The 20,142-nt window shown below is 52.0% G+C and overlaps 3 protein-coding genes across 9 annotated transcripts in view; all 3 read left to right on the top strand.

Annotated features, from left to right (window-relative positions):
• The window catches only part of EXOC6 (exocyst complex component 6), an 83,400-nt gene extending 77,960 nt beyond the window's left edge, over positions 1 to 5,440 (top strand). For 3 of the 6 annotated variants that reach the window (XM_042862767.1, XM_042862769.1, XM_042862770.1), the window contains 3 exons: positions 3,446 to 3,558; positions 3,818 to 3,829; positions 4,296 to 5,440. In XM_042862767.1, coding sequence (XP_042718701.1) covers positions 3,446 to 3,558; positions 3,818 to 3,829; positions 4,296 to 4,428 — 258 coding nt within the window. In that variant the 3' untranslated portion in view covers positions 4,429 to 5,440. The remainder of the gene's footprint in view (positions 1 to 3,445; positions 3,559 to 3,817; positions 3,830 to 4,295) is intronic. The other 3 variants (XM_042862771.1, XM_042862768.1, XM_042862772.1) reach the window with 1 other exon arrangement.
• Positions 5,441 to 6,076: 636 nt separating this feature from the next.
• LOC122175515 (cytochrome P450 26C1) lies at positions 6,077 to 11,511 on the top strand. The gene is made up of 6 exons (XM_042863248.1): positions 6,077 to 6,268; positions 6,356 to 6,580; positions 6,694 to 6,969; positions 8,285 to 8,440; positions 10,584 to 11,066; positions 11,152 to 11,511. The coding sequence occupies exons 1-6, from the start codon at positions 6,077 to 6,079 to the stop codon at positions 11,509 to 11,511; spliced, it is 1,692 nt and encodes a 563-aa protein (XP_042719182.1).
• Positions 11,512 to 14,427: 2,916 nt separating this feature from the next.
• Positions 14,428 to 17,424, top strand: LOC122175443 (cytochrome P450 26A1). Of its 2 annotated transcripts, XM_042863129.1 has the most exons (8): positions 14,509 to 14,616; positions 14,816 to 15,040; positions 15,149 to 15,211; positions 15,323 to 15,433; positions 15,565 to 15,714; positions 16,053 to 16,187; positions 16,388 to 16,540; positions 16,717 to 17,417. In XM_042863129.1, the coding sequence occupies exons 1-8, from the start codon at positions 14,572 to 14,574 to the stop codon at positions 17,056 to 17,058; spliced, it is 1,224 nt and encodes a 407-aa protein (XP_042719063.1). In that variant the 5' UTR covers positions 14,509 to 14,571; the 3' UTR covers positions 17,059 to 17,417. The 2 variants fall into 2 exon arrangements, with proteins under 2 accessions (XP_042719062.1, XP_042719063.1); XM_042863128.1 differs by having other exon boundaries at positions 14,428 to 14,616; positions 15,149 to 15,433; positions 16,717 to 17,424.
• Positions 17,425 to 20,142: the final 2,718 nt, after the last annotated feature.

The raw sequence follows: 20,142 nt of genomic DNA, 5'->3' as shown, positions 1-20,142 counted from the left end.
GATGTTGTCCATCAGCTCTGATGTTCCCAAGATGCCGGGTGAAATTTCCCCTTCTGTCTCACTTTTAGAATAGGCGTACAGCCTGCCTACTTGTAAATGTTAGCAGGGGACAGTCGATTGACACTGCATTTGAGTGTGGGTAGAGCTTTTCCTGTGTTTCTTTCTTGGTAATGATTCACCAATGCACACACTTGTCTGCAAATTCTAGTTAGTTGCTTGCAGTCAGAAAGGCTTTAAGAACTATTCCCATGCTCCAAGGGAAACATATTCTGCTTCATTATAAAATTCTTAGGTATAGCATTGCCTGTCTTAGCTTATTCTTATTTTCCATGGTTGTTATGGGATAAAGAGAGTACAAGAGCACCTTTGTTCTTGTGTAGCAGAGCACCTGTATCTGCCTTAATAGGTGCTTCACCGTGTCTTAGCTGTGTAAGTTGGTTCTGACATGGGTGGATCCTTGGGTGTGAGCAGGTGGTTGGCTAACAGCCCATGGTCTGCCCTGCCCCTGAGAGCAGAGGGAAAGGTTTGGTTCTGTCCTGTTTGAAGGATTTCTTGTACATGTTAAGTATGAAGAGATGCATGTACAAAATAAAATGTTATTTTTTACTGTAATTTAAGTGCAAACAGTGCACATTCTAACCTCAAGGAAGTAGCAGCCAGCAGTGCGAGTGTGCTGTGCTACAGCATGGATTTTGATTTATTTTAAGGCAGAAATGTATTTATTGCCGATGCTCTTACTACAGAGCATGCCATTATGGGATACTGCTTGCTGGACAGCACATCCTGTTTTCAGTTATTGTCACAGTAATAGCAGTTTTAGTGGATAAAATAGCAATAGGGAGTGATTGCTTTCATTTGGCCTCTAACAGCTTGATTTTGGTTGCCACAACAAGAACTATCACAGGACCAATGGAGAGGCCCTTGTGACAAGCTCACCTCACCTTTTATCCCCAAATTGTTTTGTGTTACTGTAGCTGGTACATGTTGGCAAAATTAATACCTTTACAGTTAGACTTGCCCTCAATACTTTTTTTTTCGCATTAGTAATAATCACAGTTTTTAAAACATCATAGATTTACAGCCTTCTTTTATTTCAGTGGAATTTAACGTCTGCCCAATGTTACATCTCTGCAATAAGAGTGTATCAGCACATCGAGCCAAATCCACAAAATCTTTCCATTATACCTTCACCTTGAACGCTGTAATACCACCAAAGGCAGTTCCCTCTCCCTGTGGTTTTGCCCACGCCCAGTCCCTGTCACATTGTAAGATCATTTCAGTGTAAATCTATTGTAAGTGAAATTACAGCATAAATACAGGGAAGAATTTGGTGTTTTTTTCCTTCTGTTGAGGAAGATGGCCAAGTGTTAATTTTCATGATAAATTCCACACAGCTTTCAGTTGGCATGTGGTAAAAAAATTTATTTATTGCATCTTCATGCTCTTCTGTTATCTTTCAAGAGTCTTGTACATAAAGATCAAGGTATCTTTACCCTCTACTAACTACCACAGGATTAGGTAGGCCAGCTGGAATTATATGAAGTAGTCCAAACACTTGTCAGCATCTTTGGATGGATGGGCTGTCTTCCAGCTCGTGTGTGCGTGCTCAAGACAATCCCACCTTAAGAGAGGCCTTTCTGCCCACATGGGCTGTATGCTGCCGAGCATCACATCAGATGCAGGGGAACACAGACGTGAGAGAAACAAGCAGTTCCTGCCCACTTGCAGTACAGTACCGCTGTCAGAGCCCGTTAGTGCAGCAGTGTGCCACAGTACGGCACTGCGGCTGTCAGGGGGACTGAACCACCGTACCTAATTGTGCACAGCAGCAGCCTGCGACCTTCTGCAGTGTCTGCAGCCCCTTTGGAGCCCTACGTGCCAGACTGTGTTTGGTCGGTAGGTCTGACCTTCCACCCTCGCTGTCACTGAGTGACTCAAACACCGATGGTACGAAGACCACAGTGTCAGTGCTGCAATGGGGATATTTCCTACCCCTACAAATTTGGTTTACTGAACACAGCTGCTGCAAGAACATCAGTGTGGTCCTTTTATAAAGACCTTCTCCATGTGGATCCCAAGTGGCAAGTGGCTCTGTAGTTGGTGGTAATTGATTCATGCGTTCTGTTTGCTTCTTTGTGAGAGAGAAGAAACATGAAGTCTCCAGTTTATGTAGCCTGTGTGCCTGTGGCTGTCAGCTTTATCTTCCCCTCATGTTGTCTGTCCAACTGTCCCACTTTCTGCTCTTTTGATCATGGTTTGGAGTTTACTGCACAGCCTCTGTGAGGACTGGGCACTGCTGGCTGTCTCAGCACAGGTAGTAAGGGATAGGTAACGCACAGTGGTGAGGGCAGGGGCTTCACAAATACCGCTAATTCCTGGGTTATCAGAGCCTGATAGCTCACACCAGCTCTGTTTGCTTAGTGACTGACAGCATATTCTCCACAGATCAATAGGAAAATTGATGGTGACCATACTGAGAAGGCAGTTATGAGAAAGAACTGATTGCATTTGACCTTGACAGCTATGGTGGATGTGTAGTCAGCAGGGAATGGAACAGCCTCCCTGCTCTTTATATGCCTTTCACCCAAGTGAGGTGTTCAGATGTAAAATCTGGACGTCGCTGAAGTCTGTAATGTTTTTGTAGGACTTTGAAAGGACTTTGCAGTACCTGTGCCACAGGAAGTGTTACTCTGTGTTCAGAAAGCATTTTATTACATATATTAATTAGAAAATAATTAAATTAGACACTTTATTTGAAAATAACTTAAGGGTTCAGAAAGGAGAGGAGGACGGAAGCATGCAAGTTTGAAGGTGCAGTGCTTGGTGTTTGGGTCCTTACTGCAGCGGCCCTGCTCTGGCTTACAGGCAGAAGAAGCAAATGCTGAACGGGAGGGGTGTTCCTTCCAACAGCAAACCGGTGCTGCTGTGGCGCAGGGCAGCCCGGAGCAGCCTCCAGCCGCGGGACGAGGAGGCCGGGCGCCGGCTGCGGGAGAACGCGGCAGTGCCCCGTTGGCATCGGCTGCTGCTGCGGGCCGGCATCGGGCGGCGGTGCCGAGCGGTGGCTCCCGGGCTGCGAGCGAAAGGCCGGGCCTGCGTGCTTATCTCTACTTGGAGGGTTTTTCTTCTTTCACCGTTGAAGCAGTTGAGTTTTTCGATCCAAAAGTGCGCTCGGGACAGAGGTGTAGGGATCGGTCACCATAGAGAGTCCCGCGCAGGGATTCTTTAATTCACTTAATTGAGACTACCTGAGCTTCTCCTTTAGGTGGCCGGGAGCAGGGATCCCTTTCTCCCTCTCCGCGGCGAATCACCCGGGGCTGGGGCCGCTGGTATCCCCCGCTGGGCCTGGCCCCGAGCCGCCGCCTCCCGCCGAGCGGAGGGCGAGGAGGGGGCCCCGGGGAGAGAGCGGGCGGCGGCTGCCGCCCGCTCACCGCTTCTTCTCCCGCAGCTCTTGGACCTCTTCATGGTGTGGGACTGGTCCACCTACCTGGCCGACTACGGGCAGGCCACCTCCAAGTACCTGCGGGTCAACCCCAGCACGGCCCTCACGCTCCTGGAGAAGTAAGTGCATGCGCTGTGCCGGCCGCGGGGCTCAGCCCGGCCCCGACGGGGCGGCTGCGGAGCCGGGAACGGGGCCGCCCTCCCGGCGGCTGCGGCGCTGCCCGGGGCCGGGAGCCGCGGAGCCGCTGTTGAGCCGGAGCTGCCGCCGCGCCGGGAGACGCGGGGAAGCGGCGGTGGGACGGGAGCGTGCGCGGGCTTGAAGGGCTTTTCTAACGGTGTTCTCTTTTCTCTCCTCCCTGTGACGATCTGCGCTTTGCAGAGTGCACAGAGGGTATGTACCGCTTAGCTCTTATCGAATATTTTTTCTTCAGTTTATTACGTTTTCCGAACTTCGTTTTAAAATCCATCAATAACGAAGCTCAGTAGTAGAGCCCCGGGGCGGTTCGTGCAGGCTGAGCTCGGCCCAGAGCCACCGCTCCACTCGGATCTTTGTTTTCCTCCCTCTTTACGCAGCTGTAGGGGCAGCACCGCTGAAGTGGGATTTGCCTAATGTGATTTGGGAAGTAATATTTGTTACTGCGAGCTCTGAGTGCCGGAGGTTTAATTTAAGAACATACAGATAATGGACTTTGTAACCTTTCAGTTTGTTATAGTACAGAGATCAGAAAAGGAACGAGAGTAAACCTATTGAAGTAGAAAGGAAACCTATTTTAGTAGTCAGGTTTTCCCTTTTCAAATGGTGTTTCTAACATGTCAGTACCATTCCCTCCCCTCACCCCCTTTTTTTTTTCCTCCAGAATGAGAGACTCTAGCAAAAAGAACAACATTTTTGCTCAGTTCAGGAAGAACGATCGTGACAAGCAGAAGCTGATTGAGACTGTGGTGAAGCAGCTCAGGAGCCTGGTGAATGGCATGTCCCAGCACACATAGGCCTGCTGCTACAGAACTGATCCTTACCACACCAAGAGGTATTTCAGAGCCACCCGTTCTGCCCAGCAGTGCTCTCAGTTGGGACATTTGTTTGACTGGTAAAGGAAAAGCGCAGCCCACGGCAGAGATGTGGGGCCCTCAGCAAATGTTGTTTGTACGAATTTTTAACGGATCGAAAACTATTTTGTATATTGTAAACAAATGGTGAAAAATGAGACTGTACAATAAAACCAGCTCTATCACATTGAACATGGGGCAGCTGAACTGTAAATACATTATTTATAAGTGTCTGCAGACAAGATGTTTGCAGTGTTGCTCTGGGCAGGAATTATCTGAGAAGTGATCCCTTATGGCTGGTTTCAGGATGAATCCTAATTTAATGTGTTGGTTTTTTTGTTTTGCTTTCTTTTTTCTTTTTTTTTTTCTTTCTTTCTTTTTTTTTTTTTTAAGTGCTGAGATCCCCGCATTCAGGTACTGCCTGTCACTTTCCTGCATTAAATGTATAGTAGCCTTAAGGTGATTGGACATCATTTTATCTACCGAATTGTGTAGTCTGGAGGTATGAGAAAATCTTCTGGTTTTTGGTACCTTTAAGAACTCCCCAAGTGCTAGGCTTGGTATTTATTTAGTGTTAGGACTTCTAGGCTTTGTTCTCTGAAAGAGTTTAATCTTGAGTTTCTGATTGTAAATAACCATTTGAGTTCTTTATAATGTGACTTTCTGGGTTCTGTTCCTCAGGGTGACCATTTCTAACCGTACTTTTTAAGATCCTGAGCTCTCCCCAGGGCGCGGGTAGGGAATAGATTTGCCACTGTTGGTTCTGTGCTGCCTCTGTTGGTCCCAACGCCCCATCCCAGCATGGAGTGCCCCAGGCCACGCGCTGTGCAGTCACCTCCTGGCAATTTTAGACAGGAGGAAAATGTCTAACAGATACAAACCAAATGTAAAAATAATGTACATTTCGCTGTATTTTTAAGTTATTGACCGTCTAAATACAGTAATATAAACCTTACCCGTGTTTGCCTTTGATTTCATGTGTTTACACGCACTCGGCCCTGCGCTTCGGTGGGAGCCGCGCGGCTCCCGGTCATTTACCTCGGAGCGCGACGGCGGGACCGCGCCTGCAGAGTGGGACCGGGGCGTTATGGGGTCGGGCCGCGATGCCGTGCGGCGGCGGGGCGCAGCGGGGAACCGTCCCGGTTCTGGTTGAGACGGGAAAGCTGGGCTGGGCCGGGCAGGGCCGGGTCGGGTCGGGCTGTGGGGGGAGACCCCCGAGGGGCCAGCCCGCAGGGAGCAGCCACTGCCGCCCCCGATCGCCCCGCGCCCCTTCCATCAATCCCGGCTCTCCGGCTCCAATCACCGCACTTAGCTGCGCTGCTTAAATATGCAGGGCAGACGTCATCTGCGAAGGTGGATCGGGCGTTAAGTGGCCAATATCTATATAAATGTGGCCGAAGGGAGAAGCGGGTGCAGGAGGCGAGCGGGGCCGGGCGGGCCGCAGCTGCAGCCGTAGCCGGGAGGGCCTTTCCGCTCGCCGTCTCCTTCCCGGCCCCGCGCGTGGCAGCCGCCGGGGCGGACACCGCCGCCGCTCCCCGCCCTCCCGGCGCGGGGCAGGGAGCGGGACCCGTGGTGCGCCGCAGGAGGGAGGATGCCGGCCGGGCTCTGTTGGACCGCGGCGGCCGCCCTGGCGCTGCTGTTCCTGGCGCTGCTGCTCGCCCTGTGTCGGCACCTGTGGGCGCTGCGCTGGAGCCTCAGCCGAGACCGTACCAACGCCCTGCCGCTGCCCAAGGGCTCCATGGGCTGGCCTTTCTTCGGGGAGACCCTGCATTGGCTGCTGCAGGTGAGGTGCGGGGTGACGGGGACGGGACGGGACGGGACGGGACGGGGGCCGGCGGGAGCCCCGAGCTGACTCACGGCGCGTCCCTAGGGCTCCCGCTTCCACAGCTCCCGGCGGGAGCGCTACGGCAACGTGTTCAAGACCCACCTGCTGGGCCGCCCGGTGGTGCGGGTGACGGGTGCTGAGAACGTCCGCAAGATCCTGCTGGGCGAGCACACACTGGTCAGCGCACAGTGGCCCCAGAGCACCCAGATCCTCCTAGGCTCCCATACCCTGCTCAGCTCTACAGGCGACCTGCACCGCCAGCGCCGCAAGGTGAGCCCCATGGGTGCGCAGCTGGGCAACTCCTGCCCATGCTCAGCTCTCAGCACAGTGCGGAGGACCCGTGCTTTAACCGCCTGCCTCTGTTTCCCCCCTTCTGCTTCTAGATCCTGGCCAGAGTGTTCTGCCGCGCTGCCCTGGAAAGCTACCTGCCACGGATTCAGAAGGTTGTGAGCTGGGAGCTGCGGGGCTGGTGCATGCAGCCGGGCTCCATCGCCGTTTATTCCTCTGCTAAAACCTTAACTTTCCGCATTGCAGCTCAGATTCTGCTGGGACTCCGTCTGGAGGAAAAGCAGTTCAAGGACCTGGCCAAAACCTTTGAACAGCTGGTGGAGAACCTCTTCTCCCTGCCCCTCAATGTGCCCTTCAGCGGGCTGCGCAAGGTACTGCTGCCTGCCCCACTCCTGCCCGTGGCTGGGCCAGGCTGTGGCTGCACAGACCCCTTCCTCAGGCCTGACAAGGGGCACCCCAATGAGTCCAGGGCACTGCCCACCCCGCTGCTGGGTGCCTCCAGCACCTGCCTGCATAGACTCTGGTACAGCATGGAGTTGCCACATGCGTGGCTGGAGCCTTTTCCTCAACTATGCTTACCCAATGCCTGCTGCTGTGCCACTGCATTCCTCCTGGGTTCAAGCCCACTTGTGGCAGAGGTCTGTGTGTGAGCAGAGAGCAGCAGGCACAGAAGAACCTCCCTGTGCACTTTGGGCAGGCTGAGCATTGGAGACCCCTTTTTGGTGCCTGGTGCAGTGCTGGAGGGGAACATGGCAGTGGGACAGCCCGTTCTGCCTCTCATAGTCTCCATTCATTCTCTGCTGCCCTGCCCATTCTTGCCACCTGTCCCTTTTCAATCTGCTCTTTCTCATCTGGCTTTGGGTTCCACAGCCCAAACTGCCTGCCTTTTCCATCAAGGCATTGCCCAACCTCATTTCCTCTATGAACTCTGCTTGCCATCACCTTCCCCACCACCCCCCGCTGTCACCATTGTGAGCTTCTACCACCCACCTGTCCCTTCCTGCCTCCTCAGCTCAGCCATGGCCAGTCTGACCCCAGACCAATCACTTCACCTCCTCCTGCTCACTGCCCCTTTTCCTTTACTCAAGTCCTTCCTGTCTGGGTTCTCCTTTGTAACTACTTCCAAGCTGCTGGCTGTGGCCATTTTTGCCCCCAACCACCTGTTCCTTCTAGCTTTGCTGGAGGCCTCCTGCCTCCATCCATTCCTGCTCTGCAAGGACATTGCTCCTCAGTTGGTTTTGCTGCACAGCCAGAGATTAGCCAGGCGTGATTAACATATTCCCAATCTGGAAAATCCCCTCATTTGTCACTGTCAGTGCCTTGCTTCCAGGGCTCGTCTTTATTAAGTGACCTCACCCTCTCCATGGGACAGGCTCCTATTGGACCTGGCCAGGACAGGAGTTGTCTGGTGCAGACCTCTCTGGATTCAGTCCCACAAGTTTGCTGCTGTCAACTCATCCCAAAGCCTTTCCTAGGGCTTATACTGACTCACAGCAGGAAGCCAATGAATCCTCAGCAGTTCTCACAACCTGCTGCCTGCTGCAAGGCCCCGGGGCTTGGCAGTGGGCTAAGTCCGCTTTGCTGTTGCAGATTCTGGAATTAAAGATGACCACAGTGGGAGTCCCCAGCCTCTCCAGAGAGGGGGATGTGCCCAAGGCTCTCCTGACCCGTGTCTGCCTCCCACAGGGCATCAAAGCACGGGACATGCTGCATGAGTTCATGGAGAGGGCCATACAGGAGAAACTGCAGCGAGCCATGTCAGAAGAACACAGCGATGCTCTGGATTTCATAATAAACAGTGCCAAGGAGCATGGCAAAGAGTTCACTATGCAGGAGCTGAAGGTAATCGCAGCCCCGCGCAGTTCCCTCCTGAGCTGGTGGCTGTGAGCGTGGGGCGGAGGGATGGCAGGAGAGGGCTGTGCAGGACTGCTGGTGGGGCTCTGCCTTACAACAGAGCTGGAGCCTAAAATGGAAACAAATGCCTCTCTGCCTGTCCTCTTCACAGGCATCTGGCCTCAACCTGGCTTAGGATGCATTTAGACTTACATGGCTGTGCTTAGATTCTGTACATCAGTGTGCACTCAATAACCTCCAGGATGCTGTCCTGGAAATACATAGAGCTGCACCCAGGGCAGTGTGCTTGTAGATCATGTCACTCCATTCCTCAGGGCTGGGAGCCCAGAGAACTCATCAAAACGGGCTCTGGGCTGGAATGCTGGGTTCTGGGACATACCCTATCATCTCCTTATTAATTACATTGAGGAGCTTGAGGACTGTGTGATGCAATATGATTCATTGCTGTGACTTAGGGATGAACCCGGCAGTCCTCACTGGGACAAAATGCGGTGAAGAGCACTTTGCCAAAGGTCTTGGGAAAAAAATTGTCGTTAGTGCTGCATCATTCATACCTCCAGGTCATTCCAGGTGAGGCAGGGACATGACACTGCATCTACGTGGCAAGTTTTGAAGCAGTTTTGCATGGGTGCAGTTTAAACATACAGGACACATGGCTTTACTGTTTATTTAGATATTCAAGGATAGTGATCCAATGCTAAATGTTTTGTACATATTTTGTAGAAGTGTAATCTCCAAATTCTGAAGTGTTTGGGAGACATTACAGAGGTTCTTAGATGCAATTAGAACTGGTTTATTTCAAGATAACTAAAACTAATTCCCAGACTCAAAATGTGATCAGTTAGTCTGGATTGAACTTTGTGAGTATTCATGTGTGTATTGCACAAGAATAACTACATGACCTCTCATCGTGTCCCTGGCTCTGATGACAGGTGAGATGACAACAGCAGGAATACACAGATATTGAAGACAGTATGGGGTGACATGGCTGTGACCTGGGGCTGGCTGTTCCTGGCTCAGTGGTCTGGCTCCCAGTTGAGCTGCAGCACTGGAACACACCGAGGCAGCTGTGGGAGAATGCAGCCTCACTGTCACCGGTTGTGTTGGCACTGTAAAAGCAGGGAGAGAAAGTAAGCTTCTCAGTGTCACAATTTACATGGCAGCACCATCAGAGGCTGATGCAGGCAGTCATAAAGGCTATTATTTCAAAATACAGAGCCTGCTCTAATTTTCTTGTGCTATATTATAATGTCCTGGCTTTTAATTGCAAGCTGTGGAACTCACAGATTTATTTTCATCTGTGTCTGCTGTCTTGTGGGTGTAAAGATTCCTGCTGCCGCCTGCAGGAGGTGTGCAGGGGTCAGCAGGGACCTGTTATTTCACCTGAAAGATGCCCTTGAGAGCTGCATTTTGGCAAAAGCCTGCAGTCCAGACAACTTATGTTGCTGGTGATGGCTGCAAATCTTTGCTGCATTACTCTTGACCTTACCAGAATTGGCTCCAGGAGACTTAAGACATCAGGTTTCCTTCCCTGTGCTTCTGGCCTCACCCTCCAGATCTAGCTCCAGTAACTCTTAACTTTCTGCTTCTGAGCATTGGTCTGAGTCCCCTCCCACACAAGCAAATGGTCAGTTACAACAAGATGGATTGAATGGAGCCCATTTTAGCTGCCAGTGTGATCTGTACATAAACTTGCAACCTCATTGCTCCTGGCTGGCCAGAGAGGCAAAAGCTGCAGGGGAGGCAGGGGAAAGTGCTGATGCAGGTTAAAAAACATAATGCTTAAAGTGAACTTCAGCCTTTATGATAAAATGCATGTTGAAATTCTTGTTAAGGTTTGTAAATTTTGGGCAGGAAGCTGAGAAGAGCCAGAATGGAAGAGATGTGTGCTTAGCTGTTTTGGCATCAGTTCCTAGGCAGGTGGATGTCTGCTCTGTGTGGAGGTGGATGAGCATGGATATGTCACATAGAGATCCCTGCCAGCACTGGGGGGTGCAGGCTGCAGAGAATGGAGGCAGAGGTAGGGCTCTCTGCACAGGGACAAAACCTGTGAAAGCTGAGAACAGTGTGAAAATCCTATCACAACAAGCTCAAAGTGGCATTCAAACTTGTCACTTTCCTTCCCTGCCAGGAGTCAGCCATCGAGCTCATATTTGCTGCTTTTTTCACCACGGCCAGTGCCAGCACCTCCCTCATCCTCCTGCTGCTAAAGCACCCCTCAGCAACCGAAAAAATCCGTCAGGAGCTGGCATCCCATGGGCTGTACCCACACCAGCAGAACTGCCCCATGGCACCCTGCCCAGCAGCAGACAGGGACGGCAAGCAGCAACTCCTTAGCACAGCCAGCAATGCTTATGAGGACCAGAACCAGCCCCCTGACCCCACTGAGGAGACAGAGCTGGGGGGTGGCTGCTTCCCCCATCTCCCAGCCCCGCTGGAGCCCACACACCCCTTGAGCAGCCCCCATCCCCGGGGCTGCCACTGCCCCTCGGACATCAGCCTGGAGCAGCTGAGCCGCCTGCGCTACCTGGACTGCGTGGTCAAGGAGGTGCTGCGGGTACTGCCGCCTGTCTCTGGGGGGTACAGGACTGCACTGCAGACCTTCGAGCTGGATGTAAGTGCCTGCAGAAAAGGGAGAAGGGGGGCTGCCCCCAGGTGCTTCCGCTGGGCCCTAATTCTCCCCTCTATTCCTCTCACAGGGTTACCAGATCCCCAAGGGCTGGAGCGTGATGTACAGCATCCGTGACACGCATGAGACGGCTGCCATCTACCAGAGCCCCCCAGGTGGCTTTGATCCTGACCGCTTCAGTGTCACCCAGCCGGAGGCTGCTGGCCGCTTCCACTACATCCCTTTTGGTGGCGGGGCACGGAGCTGCATTGGCAAGGAGCTGGCGCAGGCCATCCTGAAGCTGCTGGCCATCGAGCTGGTCACCACGGCCCGCTGGGAACTGGCCACGCCGACCTTCCCCGCCATGCAGACCGTGCCCATCGTGCACCCCGTTGATGGGCTGCAGCTCTACTTCCACCCCCTGCAGCCCCGTCGTGGCGGTGAGGCCTGAGCCAGGACGCTGAGCTCAGCCCGGTGGCGGTGGTCATGGCTGAGGCACTATAGAGCAAAGCCCCAAAGGCTTGTTGTTTTTCCCCTTTCTGATGCTCAGTACATTAGGAATGGTCCCATAGAGCCCTGAGCACCAAGGGGAGCCTCAGCCCCACCAGCCCAGGCCCACACACATTCCCAGCAGCAAAGCCCCATTCCTGCCGCAGGGTTTTCTCTCACAGGTGTGTGAAGGAAAGGCAAGAGCATCCTGCACACCCCGTCCTGCACACCCCGTCCTGCACAGCACAGCTTTCTAGAGGTGGAAGAAAGGGAAGATGAGGGCTCTGCAGGGAAACACACGCTAGGTCTGCCCAATTCACAGTATTAGCTCTAGGTAGGATAACTGTGTCAAGAGGTTTGTATTGTAAATATTTCATCTCTTTCCTTCACTTCCTATTAGAGCCACCACAAATGAGACATTTGTTGACCCAGTGGCTGTGCGTGCAGTGCCTGAGTGCCATACTGCTGCCTGGGGCCTGACATGTAGCCTTATCCCGAGTTCCTGCAGAATGCAGAGAGCAGCCTGGCACGGGGCACAGACCTGTCATGAATAAATGTCTGGGAAATGTTCATTTCTGAACAGGTCTGCTTAGTGAGGGCACATCCTGTGCTCCTGCTGGTGCTGGCACATGGTGGAAGGACATCTGCATAGTGCTATGGTGGCTGTCACAGGGCAGTCGTGACCCTGCCTCAGCCCTGCCCTAGCACTTACTATGTGTAAGCTCTGATTGGTGGCTCTGGGGCACTGCAGGCTGAGCCCAGGAGCTGGGGACACATTTTCAGGTGGCACATTTTGAGTGCCAGAATGTCTGGTGTCAGTGCCAGGCTAAAAGCCACCCTGCCTGGGCTGGTCCCCATCACACATCTATGCTGAGGCACGCAGTGGGGTGCAGTACTGCCTGTGGCAAAAATGTGGCTCCCAAATGTGGCGAGTCAGATCTGGAAGAGGTTGAACCACGGGACTAAGTTAAGTGCTGTTGGCAGCTCGACCCCATTGTGAACCAGAGCCTCTGCCCCTCCTGACCTTGTCCTGAGAAGTGCGTCTCCCTGGCTATCGGAAGGAAATTGGTGGCTGCAGGTGGAACTGGGTGACTGCTGCGAGGCCGCCGGTGTGGCAGTGACCTGGGGACATGAGGGATGTGTGGGCTCCAGCCATGGGAGCACCGGGGTTCCTCCATCAGCACACTTAAAAATTGCCCCGAGCGCTAACGAGCCCCGCAGCCGCCCACTGAAACGTGTAACGTAGATCTAGTTTTAAAAAAAAAAGACCCGAAACTGATTTTGTTTTCAGATAAACATGAGCATTTACAAATGAAGTGTAATAATTGTTACTTGTAATCAAAGTTTGTTCATATTAGGCTGTTAATTTCTTGACCTCCTTCCAAGATGTTTTTAATTATCCCTTACACTCTTTACCATTTGATTCTTTTCCAGCCGATGGCTGCGGAATACACAGCTGGGGAGATAATAAAGCCTTCCTGCGGCAATTATCGGTGCTCAGGCCACCGTATCTCGTTATTTTGACAGACAGTGAACTTGGCGCGGTTGCCGGCCGGGTTCACGCAGATGTCACGGTCCGTGTTGTAGGTCACGAGCGGGTCAGCGCCCGGCGAGGGGAGAGCGCCGGGTCAGGGCGCGGCCGCCGCTCCGGGCCGAGCGCCGCAGGGCTGCCTCGAGGGTCCGCCCGGGCAGGGGCTGCGAGGGGCGGGCGGCCACATGGGGGGGAGGGAAGGTCCCGTCCGGCGCGCCGAGCGTCAGAAAAGTACTAATTTAAAATGACGCCTCGCCAGCGCCACCACCCCTGTAGACACAAACACACACACACGCAACTTCCAGCGTTTATTGAGGTCGTGGTAGGAGTAAGAAAGCAAAAGTAAAAAGGATAGGAAAATGGAGGGATAAAAGGGAAGCGATCACAATAGTTTATTGGTAGCTGCGGAGCGGTCCGCAGCCTTATCCTTCCCTCCGCATTCCCGCAATGCCCGGCGGCCGCGTCCTTCGGAGCTTATTCTGCACGGGCCCCAGCGGAGCCCATCGGGGTCAGCTCCTGCAGCCCCGGGGCCGCGCTACTCCCGCACGTCGAACCCCGGGGCTGCGCCGGAGGGGAGCACAGCCCGCCCGGCGGGTACGGCCATGCCGAGCGCCTCTCCCCGGCCGCGGTAGCCCCGGCGAGCCCCGGGCGAGGGCGGGCAGCGGAGATCGGAGCCGAGCGCAGCGGGCAGGGTGTTCCCTTTCCGCGCTCACCTCCCTTTCCGTCGGTGACCCGCGGTTGAACCTGCATCGGGAGGCCGAGACGGAGCGCTGCCCGCCGCTCCTTCTTCCGAGACCGTGCAGAAACACGAGCCGGGCCTTCCGAGGTGAGCCGGAGGACGGCGGAGCCACCTCCGCCGACGCGGCTCTGCCCGGGGAGCCCTCAGCCCGGCTACCAAGGGGTCCCGATGGGCGATGAGAGGGCCGGCGACGGAGACCCACGGCGGCTGGGAGGGCCCCGAGGGTGGGTACCTCCCGGCGGCAGGCTCTGTGCTGCCGCGACGGGGCACGTCTCCGCCTCGGTGCTGCCGGTCCCCAAGGAGCGCGGCGGTAAATCCGAAGGGGCGGTTGGTCCCGCAGCACCCCGTCCGTCTGCCCGGCGGCCGTCTGCAGCGGGCGGGATGCGCCGCGCAAAGCAAACGGTTAAAGATTTCGGGGGGAGGAGCCAGGCCGCAATCCGCAATTAAAGATGAACTTTGGGTGAACTAATTTATCGGATGGTAAGGTAGGGTGGGCAGCAACCTGGGAAGGGTATAAAAGACGGCCCGCGGAGAGCCCGGGCTGCACACTCGGAGCTCCCGGGGGGCCGGGCCGGACCGGACCGGGCTCACTGTCCCGCTGCCCCACCATGGGCTTCTCCGCCCTGGTCGCCAGCGCCCTGTGCACCTTCCTGCTGCCCCTGCTGCTCTTCCTGGCCGCCGTCCGGCTCTGGGACCTGTACTGCGCCAGCGGCCGCGACCCCAGCTGCCCGCTGCCGTTGCCCCCGGGTACCATGGGGCTCCCCTTCTTTGGGGAGACGTTGCAGATGGTGCTGCAGGTAAGGTGGGCAGCTTCCCCTCTCCCTGCAAGGGACGCGGCTGAGCAGGGCTGCGCCGGGCTTCTGAGCTCAGGTGTGGATGAGCTCATTCTTCGCTTTCTTTTTTTTTTTTTTTGGCTTCTCTCCCCCTTGACCCCCACTTATTTATTTAAAACTTATTTATTTTTTTTCAATTTACTTACTTCCCTTCCCTGTCCAGCGGCGGAAATTCCTGCAGATGAAGCGCAGGAAATACGGCTTCATCTACAAGACTCATCTCTTCGGGCGGCCCACGGTGAGGGTGATGGGCGCCGAGAACGTGCGGCACATCCTGCTGGGTGAGCACCGCCTGGTCTCCGTGCAGTGGCCCGCCTCGGTGCGCACCATCCTGGGCTCGGGCTGCCTCTCCAACCTCCACAATGGGCAGCACAAACACCGCAAAAAGGTATAGCCCCAAAGGGCGGGCTGGGAACGGGGCAGCTGTCCTGCATGTGGTGGCTGAGCCTGTATCCCCTTCCTCTACTCCTCTTTCTCCTCCTTGTCCCCTGGGCAGGTGATCATGCGGGCCTTCTCCCGGGACGCCCTGCAGCACTATGTGCCCGTCATCCAAGAGGAGGTGAGTGCCTGCCTGGCACAGTGGCTGGGCGCCGGGCCCTGCCTGCTGGTGTACCCTGAGGTGAAGCGCCTCATGTTCCGCATCGCCATGCGCATCCTGCTGGGCTTCCAGCCCCGCCAGGCCGGCCCTGACAGCGAGCAGCAGCTGGTGGAGGCCTTCGAGGAGATGATCCGCAACCTCTTCTCCCTCCCCATCGACGTGCCTTTCAGTGGGCTCTACCGGGTGAGGCTCCAGGCCAGCTAGGGGTGCTCCCAGGGCAGCAGGGAGGGATGGCGGTGTGGTGTAAGTTGGCAGCATGGCGTAAGTTGCTGGGGTGGCACAAGTCCCAGCTCACTCTCCCCCTGCTTGCACAGGGCTTGAGGGCACGCAACATCATCCATGCCAAGATTGAGGAGAACATTCGTGCCAAGATGGCCCGCAAGGAGCCTGAGAGTGGTTACAAGGACGCGCTGCAGCTGCTGATGGAGCACACACAGGGTAACGGAGAGCAGCTCAATATGCAGGTGAGGTTCCCCCCATCCAGATCCATCTCTTCCCACCCTGCTTCTCTCCTTCAGTCAGCAGCGTGTTTATCTTTGGGACTGAAAATGGAGAGCAGGAGTTGCTGTCCCTTTGCCAGGTCATAAAGCAGCTTGTGTAGTGCACGAGAGTCCTGGGGACAGAGGATGCAGCCAGGCTGCTGGATGAGGGATGTAGGGTTGTGCTTGTGGGGACCACCTCCCACTCTGGCTCCAGGGTGCCCGCTCCAGCCTAAGATCACCAAGCCGCATTGGTGGTGGAGTGGGCCCAATGGGGATACCACCCTCAAGGCATATTTTCTCTCTCCTGTCCTGTGAGTAAGGAGCTGAAGGAGTCTGCCACAGAGCTGCTGTTTGGGGGCCATGAAACCACTGCCAGTGCTGCCACATCACTGATCGCCTTCCTGGGGCTCCACCATGATGTTCTGCAGAAAGTGAGGAAGGAGCTGCAAGTAAAGGTGAGTGTCTTTTCCACAGCCACTTCCCATGAGCAAGCAGTAGGAAGGTGCCTCAGAGAGGTGTCCCAGGATGGGTTCCCCTTGACATAGGAGGTTCCCTACTTATAGGAGGGTAGGGAAATACCATTAGCTGAGGGACAGCTGTCTTGCAGTGCACGGAGCCTGTTCTATAAATGTCATGGCAGCATCTTCCTACCTAGGGGTTACTGTCTGGTCCCAACCAAGAGAAGCAATTGGACATGGAGGTCTTGGAGCAGCTGAAGTACACAGGCTGTGTTATCAAGGAGACCCTCAGGCTGAGCCCTCCCGTTCCTGGAGGATTCCGAATAGCACTCAAGACCCTTGAGCTGAATGTAAGTAGGGCTGGGGCTCAGCTCCTCGTAGCACTGCCAAGTATGAATGTGCTTCTGTAGGTACCTGCCTTAGTGAGTGGGGGGAATCAGAAGGTGCACCTGCATGTCCCATGCTGAATCTTCAGCTTCCTTAACAAAACAATGTGCTTCATGTCTCCTCTCTCTTCTTTTGGTAGGGATACCAGATCCCCAAAGGCTGGAACGTTATTTACAGTATCTGTGATACCCACGACGTGGCCGATCTCTTTACTGACAAGGACGAGTTCAACCCAGACCGCTTCATGTCTCCGTCTCCGGAGGACTCCTCTAGGTTCAGTTTCATTCCTTTTGGTGGGGGCTTGAGGAGCTGCGTAGGCAAAGAGTTTGCAAAAGTCCTTCTAAAAATATTTACGGTGGAGCTGGCGCGAAGCTGTGACTGGCAGCTGCTAAATGGACCTCCTACAATGAAAACGGGCCCCATAGTGTACCCTGTGGACAATCTGCCTGCCAAATTCATAGGTTTCAGCGGCCAAATCTGAGTGCTCAACGCTTCCCTCCGGCTGGATTTCTGTATAACATCTCATATGTACATAGTAACTTTTTATTGTAACGAAGGCCTTTAAATATTTAAACTTGTAAATGTACAGTAGTTATTTATGTCTAAGTATTTCAAAAGGCTGTGATTTTTTTTCCCCAAGCACTACAATTATGGGTCGCTGATTCATAATTAGATAATTTTATTTCTATAGAAATAAGTTTTCCCCTATTTAAAAATCTTACTGCAAGCTGGCCAGATACATGTTTGACAAGACATTTCACCATGGTGTATGCATTCAGAAATATTCTCAAAGGCATTTGGGACAATGGCAAGTAGCTATCATCCAAATTATCTAAATCATTATGGTTTGAGGTTTTCAGTATTATTTGTGTCTAGACCTCATGTCTAATGTGTGAATTTTAAGTTTGATAATAAAGTTTATTTTTGAAGATCCTCTGTATGAAGATCTGCCTACGTACTAGAGGGTAGCTTAGCCAGGTAAACGAGTCTAAAGGGTTTGAATATCAATCAGGCTTGCTTTTGTGGATATGCTGTTTGCTGTTTTTATGCTCACACCTCTCCCCTACCCTCTTGCCCCACATGTGCTTCTCACTTGTGCACAGTAAACTGTTTCAGCACTGTGATATGACAGTAAGTGCTATGCGTCTCTTTATCATAATGTTGAGACATAGTAAATAAGGAAGTAAAGGGAAGCAGAAGAACAGCACGTAACACGAGTGTTTATCTGGAACTGGAGAAAACAGGTAGGGAGAAAAAAACTCCATGCAGGTTCTCTCCTCCTGTGTTACTGCTGACCTGTATAAACAGAGCACTGGCTCTTGTTCTATGTTGAGTCTGCAGTCCATGAGCCTTTACTTACAAAGGTGTCTCTTATCAGCTGTTAGAGCAAATAAAATCTGCTATGATTTCTTGTTAAAATGCAACAGTTCTGCGTAGGTCAGAGATAGAGTGTGCATTTGGTTTAAGAACTTCTTCCCTGGAATTCAGCAAAGTGAAAACTAAAAGGCAGGCACTAATGTGAATTGATTAACAGGGAATCAACTGTTGAGATGCAATTCCCTAGGGCTGTGTAAGCAGGGCAGATAAAATGCCCTGGGCATGACCCCTGTTTTGACTTAACCATAAGGTTTTTTCTGCCTTCCTGCCCCCCCCCCCCCCCCCCACTGCCCCATTACTACATCGATTAGTCTTCCTTCAAAAGTCAAACAACATTGGGTAGCTCTATAAACATCTACAAAGTAAACTCATGTAATTTGGTGTCATGATCACTTCTAGAAACATGTAATTTTTTTTCCTTTTGCTTCTGTAGCTCACTTTTTCATTATGGTCTCCCAAGGTCAAAATTATGGATGGTGTTAAGCTGATCAAAATCACTGCAGCTTTTTGATTGCCCCTATGAGGTTTGGGTTTATTTTAGGAGATGTTTCTATGATATATTTGATATGTTTTTAAAATGCTAGCTTCAAACACAAACTTCTCATACAAGACCTTATTTATGACTTCCATTTAAAGATGAGCATAGCTGCTGTAGTCTTAAAATGAAAGAGACATTCATTTTAGATTGTGCCTAGGTCTTCTTGGCAGTATTTAGGTTAGAATGTTAAATAATTTTCACTGTGCCAGTGTCCTGTACAATTATGCTCTTCAGGCATTTGATCAATGATCTCAGCTTAAGACCCATTTATCACCAATGTAGTAGTAGAAAGTTGCAAACCCTGATCCCAATTTGGAGATGATCCAGAAGTCTAGAGAACAGTAAATCTCTTGCTTTGGTATTCTTAACGTTGTCCTTGTTAATGTGACAACAACCTGCAGATCCTGATAGGAGCTAATATTTTAGAAATGCTTTATTATTCTCAACTAAAGTTCTTCATATGTGGGAATGTCTTGAATGGTCTTTCATTATTTTAGTTTACGCTTTGTTTTTATAAAGAATGAGAATCTAGTGGTCTCTGGAGAATACATACCTATTTAATGGTATAAGACTATTATCTTCCATACATTTCCCTGTTTCCTTTTATATTTTTCATTCAGAATCGCAAGGATTCTATGTTTGGAGAAAAAAAGGATCATACAATTAATTTGATTTTGTCTGAACATCTGGGGGCACATCCTCAGCTGTTGTAAATCATGACAGCATAACCCATGTTAGGCACTGCCCCCATATAATTCATCCTTGGAGTTCAATGGTCTGTCACTGCTGTGTAATTTAGGCATCCAGGAGCTAGCTTTCAACAAGCAACTCCCAAAACTGGTAGCAGTGTAGCTGCAGTAATGCAGGGCTCAGTGTGGGCTAATTGCTAAAATATTTGCCCTACTTCTTGAGCAGGTTTTACAGCCCTGCTAATCTCTCCGAGCAGCTGTATGTGGCAGGGTGGGTGTGCAGCCCAGCCCCAGGTGAGCTCTACCATGGTTACATGGCTCTACCCACCCAGCAGTGCTGGGCAGCTATGGGCTAAGGCTGCAGCAGCCAAGCACTTAAGAGTTTCTGAAGCCTCCATGCAGTGCTTGATGTGTGGTTCTTGTTAACAGCATGTAGTTATAGCTATCCTTGGATAAAATGACATCAAAGAATGACTTTGGTGTGAACTGACATTGAGGAATGCTACTGGGTAAATCAGTTCCTGGTTGAAAGGCATTAGTATTTCCAGATCAGGCTAGGACAGGTAATGCTGACTTGAAAATGGTTATATGAGCAAGGAAAAAAATTGCAAACAAACACTATAGTTTCAGTGGAAATAAAACGGTGTTGCTTGATTTTTTTAATTGTTTAATCAAATTTATTTCATTTTGTCCTAGTAGAATTTAAAAACAGTCATATTACTTTCAGCAGACAAGACAAGAAAGGATTTCTTTCTGTTCTGGTTCATTAAAACACCCATTGAAGGGACATTAAGGTTTTGCACTTTTCTAATGTTTTTTATTTTTTGTTTGTTTTGTCTTTTCTACAGGAGTCTTTTCCTGGATCTTGCAAAATGAGACTGACAGACAGTTGCCTTCCTTTCTACCCCATTTAATTGTTTGTGTGTTTTCATGTTTTCATCTGGTTAGTGATTTAGAATGA

The sequence above is a fragment of the Lagopus leucura genome, unplaced genomic scaffold (genome assembly GCF_019238085.1).
Source record: "Lagopus leucura isolate 7727_CA_CO unplaced genomic scaffold, USGS_WTPT01 Super-Scaffold_739, whole genome shotgun sequence".
NCBI classification, from domain to species: domain Eukaryota; kingdom Metazoa; phylum Chordata; class Aves; order Galliformes; family Phasianidae; genus Lagopus; species Lagopus leucura.
This window is presented reverse-complemented; position numbering and strand designations above follow the sequence as displayed.

Bases quoted from the DNA above. Each gene is read 5' to 3' on its own strand.
- LOC122175515 (XM_042863248.1), top strand. From the start codon at position 6,077: ATGCCGGCCGGGCTCTGTTGGACCGCGGCGGCCGCCCTGGCGCTGCTG. The intron at 6,970-8,284 runs GTACTGCTGCCT...TGCCTCCCACAG, and splicing joins CCTTCAGCGGGCTGCGCAAG to GGCATCAAAGCACGGGACAT. The intron at 11,067-11,151 runs GTAAGTGCCTGC...TTCCTCTCACAG, and splicing joins TGCAGACCTTCGAGCTGGAT to GGTTACCAGATCCCCAAGGG.
- LOC122175443 (XM_042863128.1), top strand. From the start codon at position 14,428: ATGGGCTTCTCCGCCCTGGTCGCCAGCGCCCTGTGCACCTTCCTGCTG. The intron at 15,041-15,148 runs GTATAGCCCCAA...TCCCCTGGGCAG, and splicing joins AGCACAAACACCGCAAAAAG to GTGATCATGCGGGCCTTCTC. The intron at 16,541-16,716 runs GTAAGTAGGGCT...TTCTTTTGGTAG, and splicing joins TCAAGACCCTTGAGCTGAAT to GGATACCAGATCCCCAAAGG.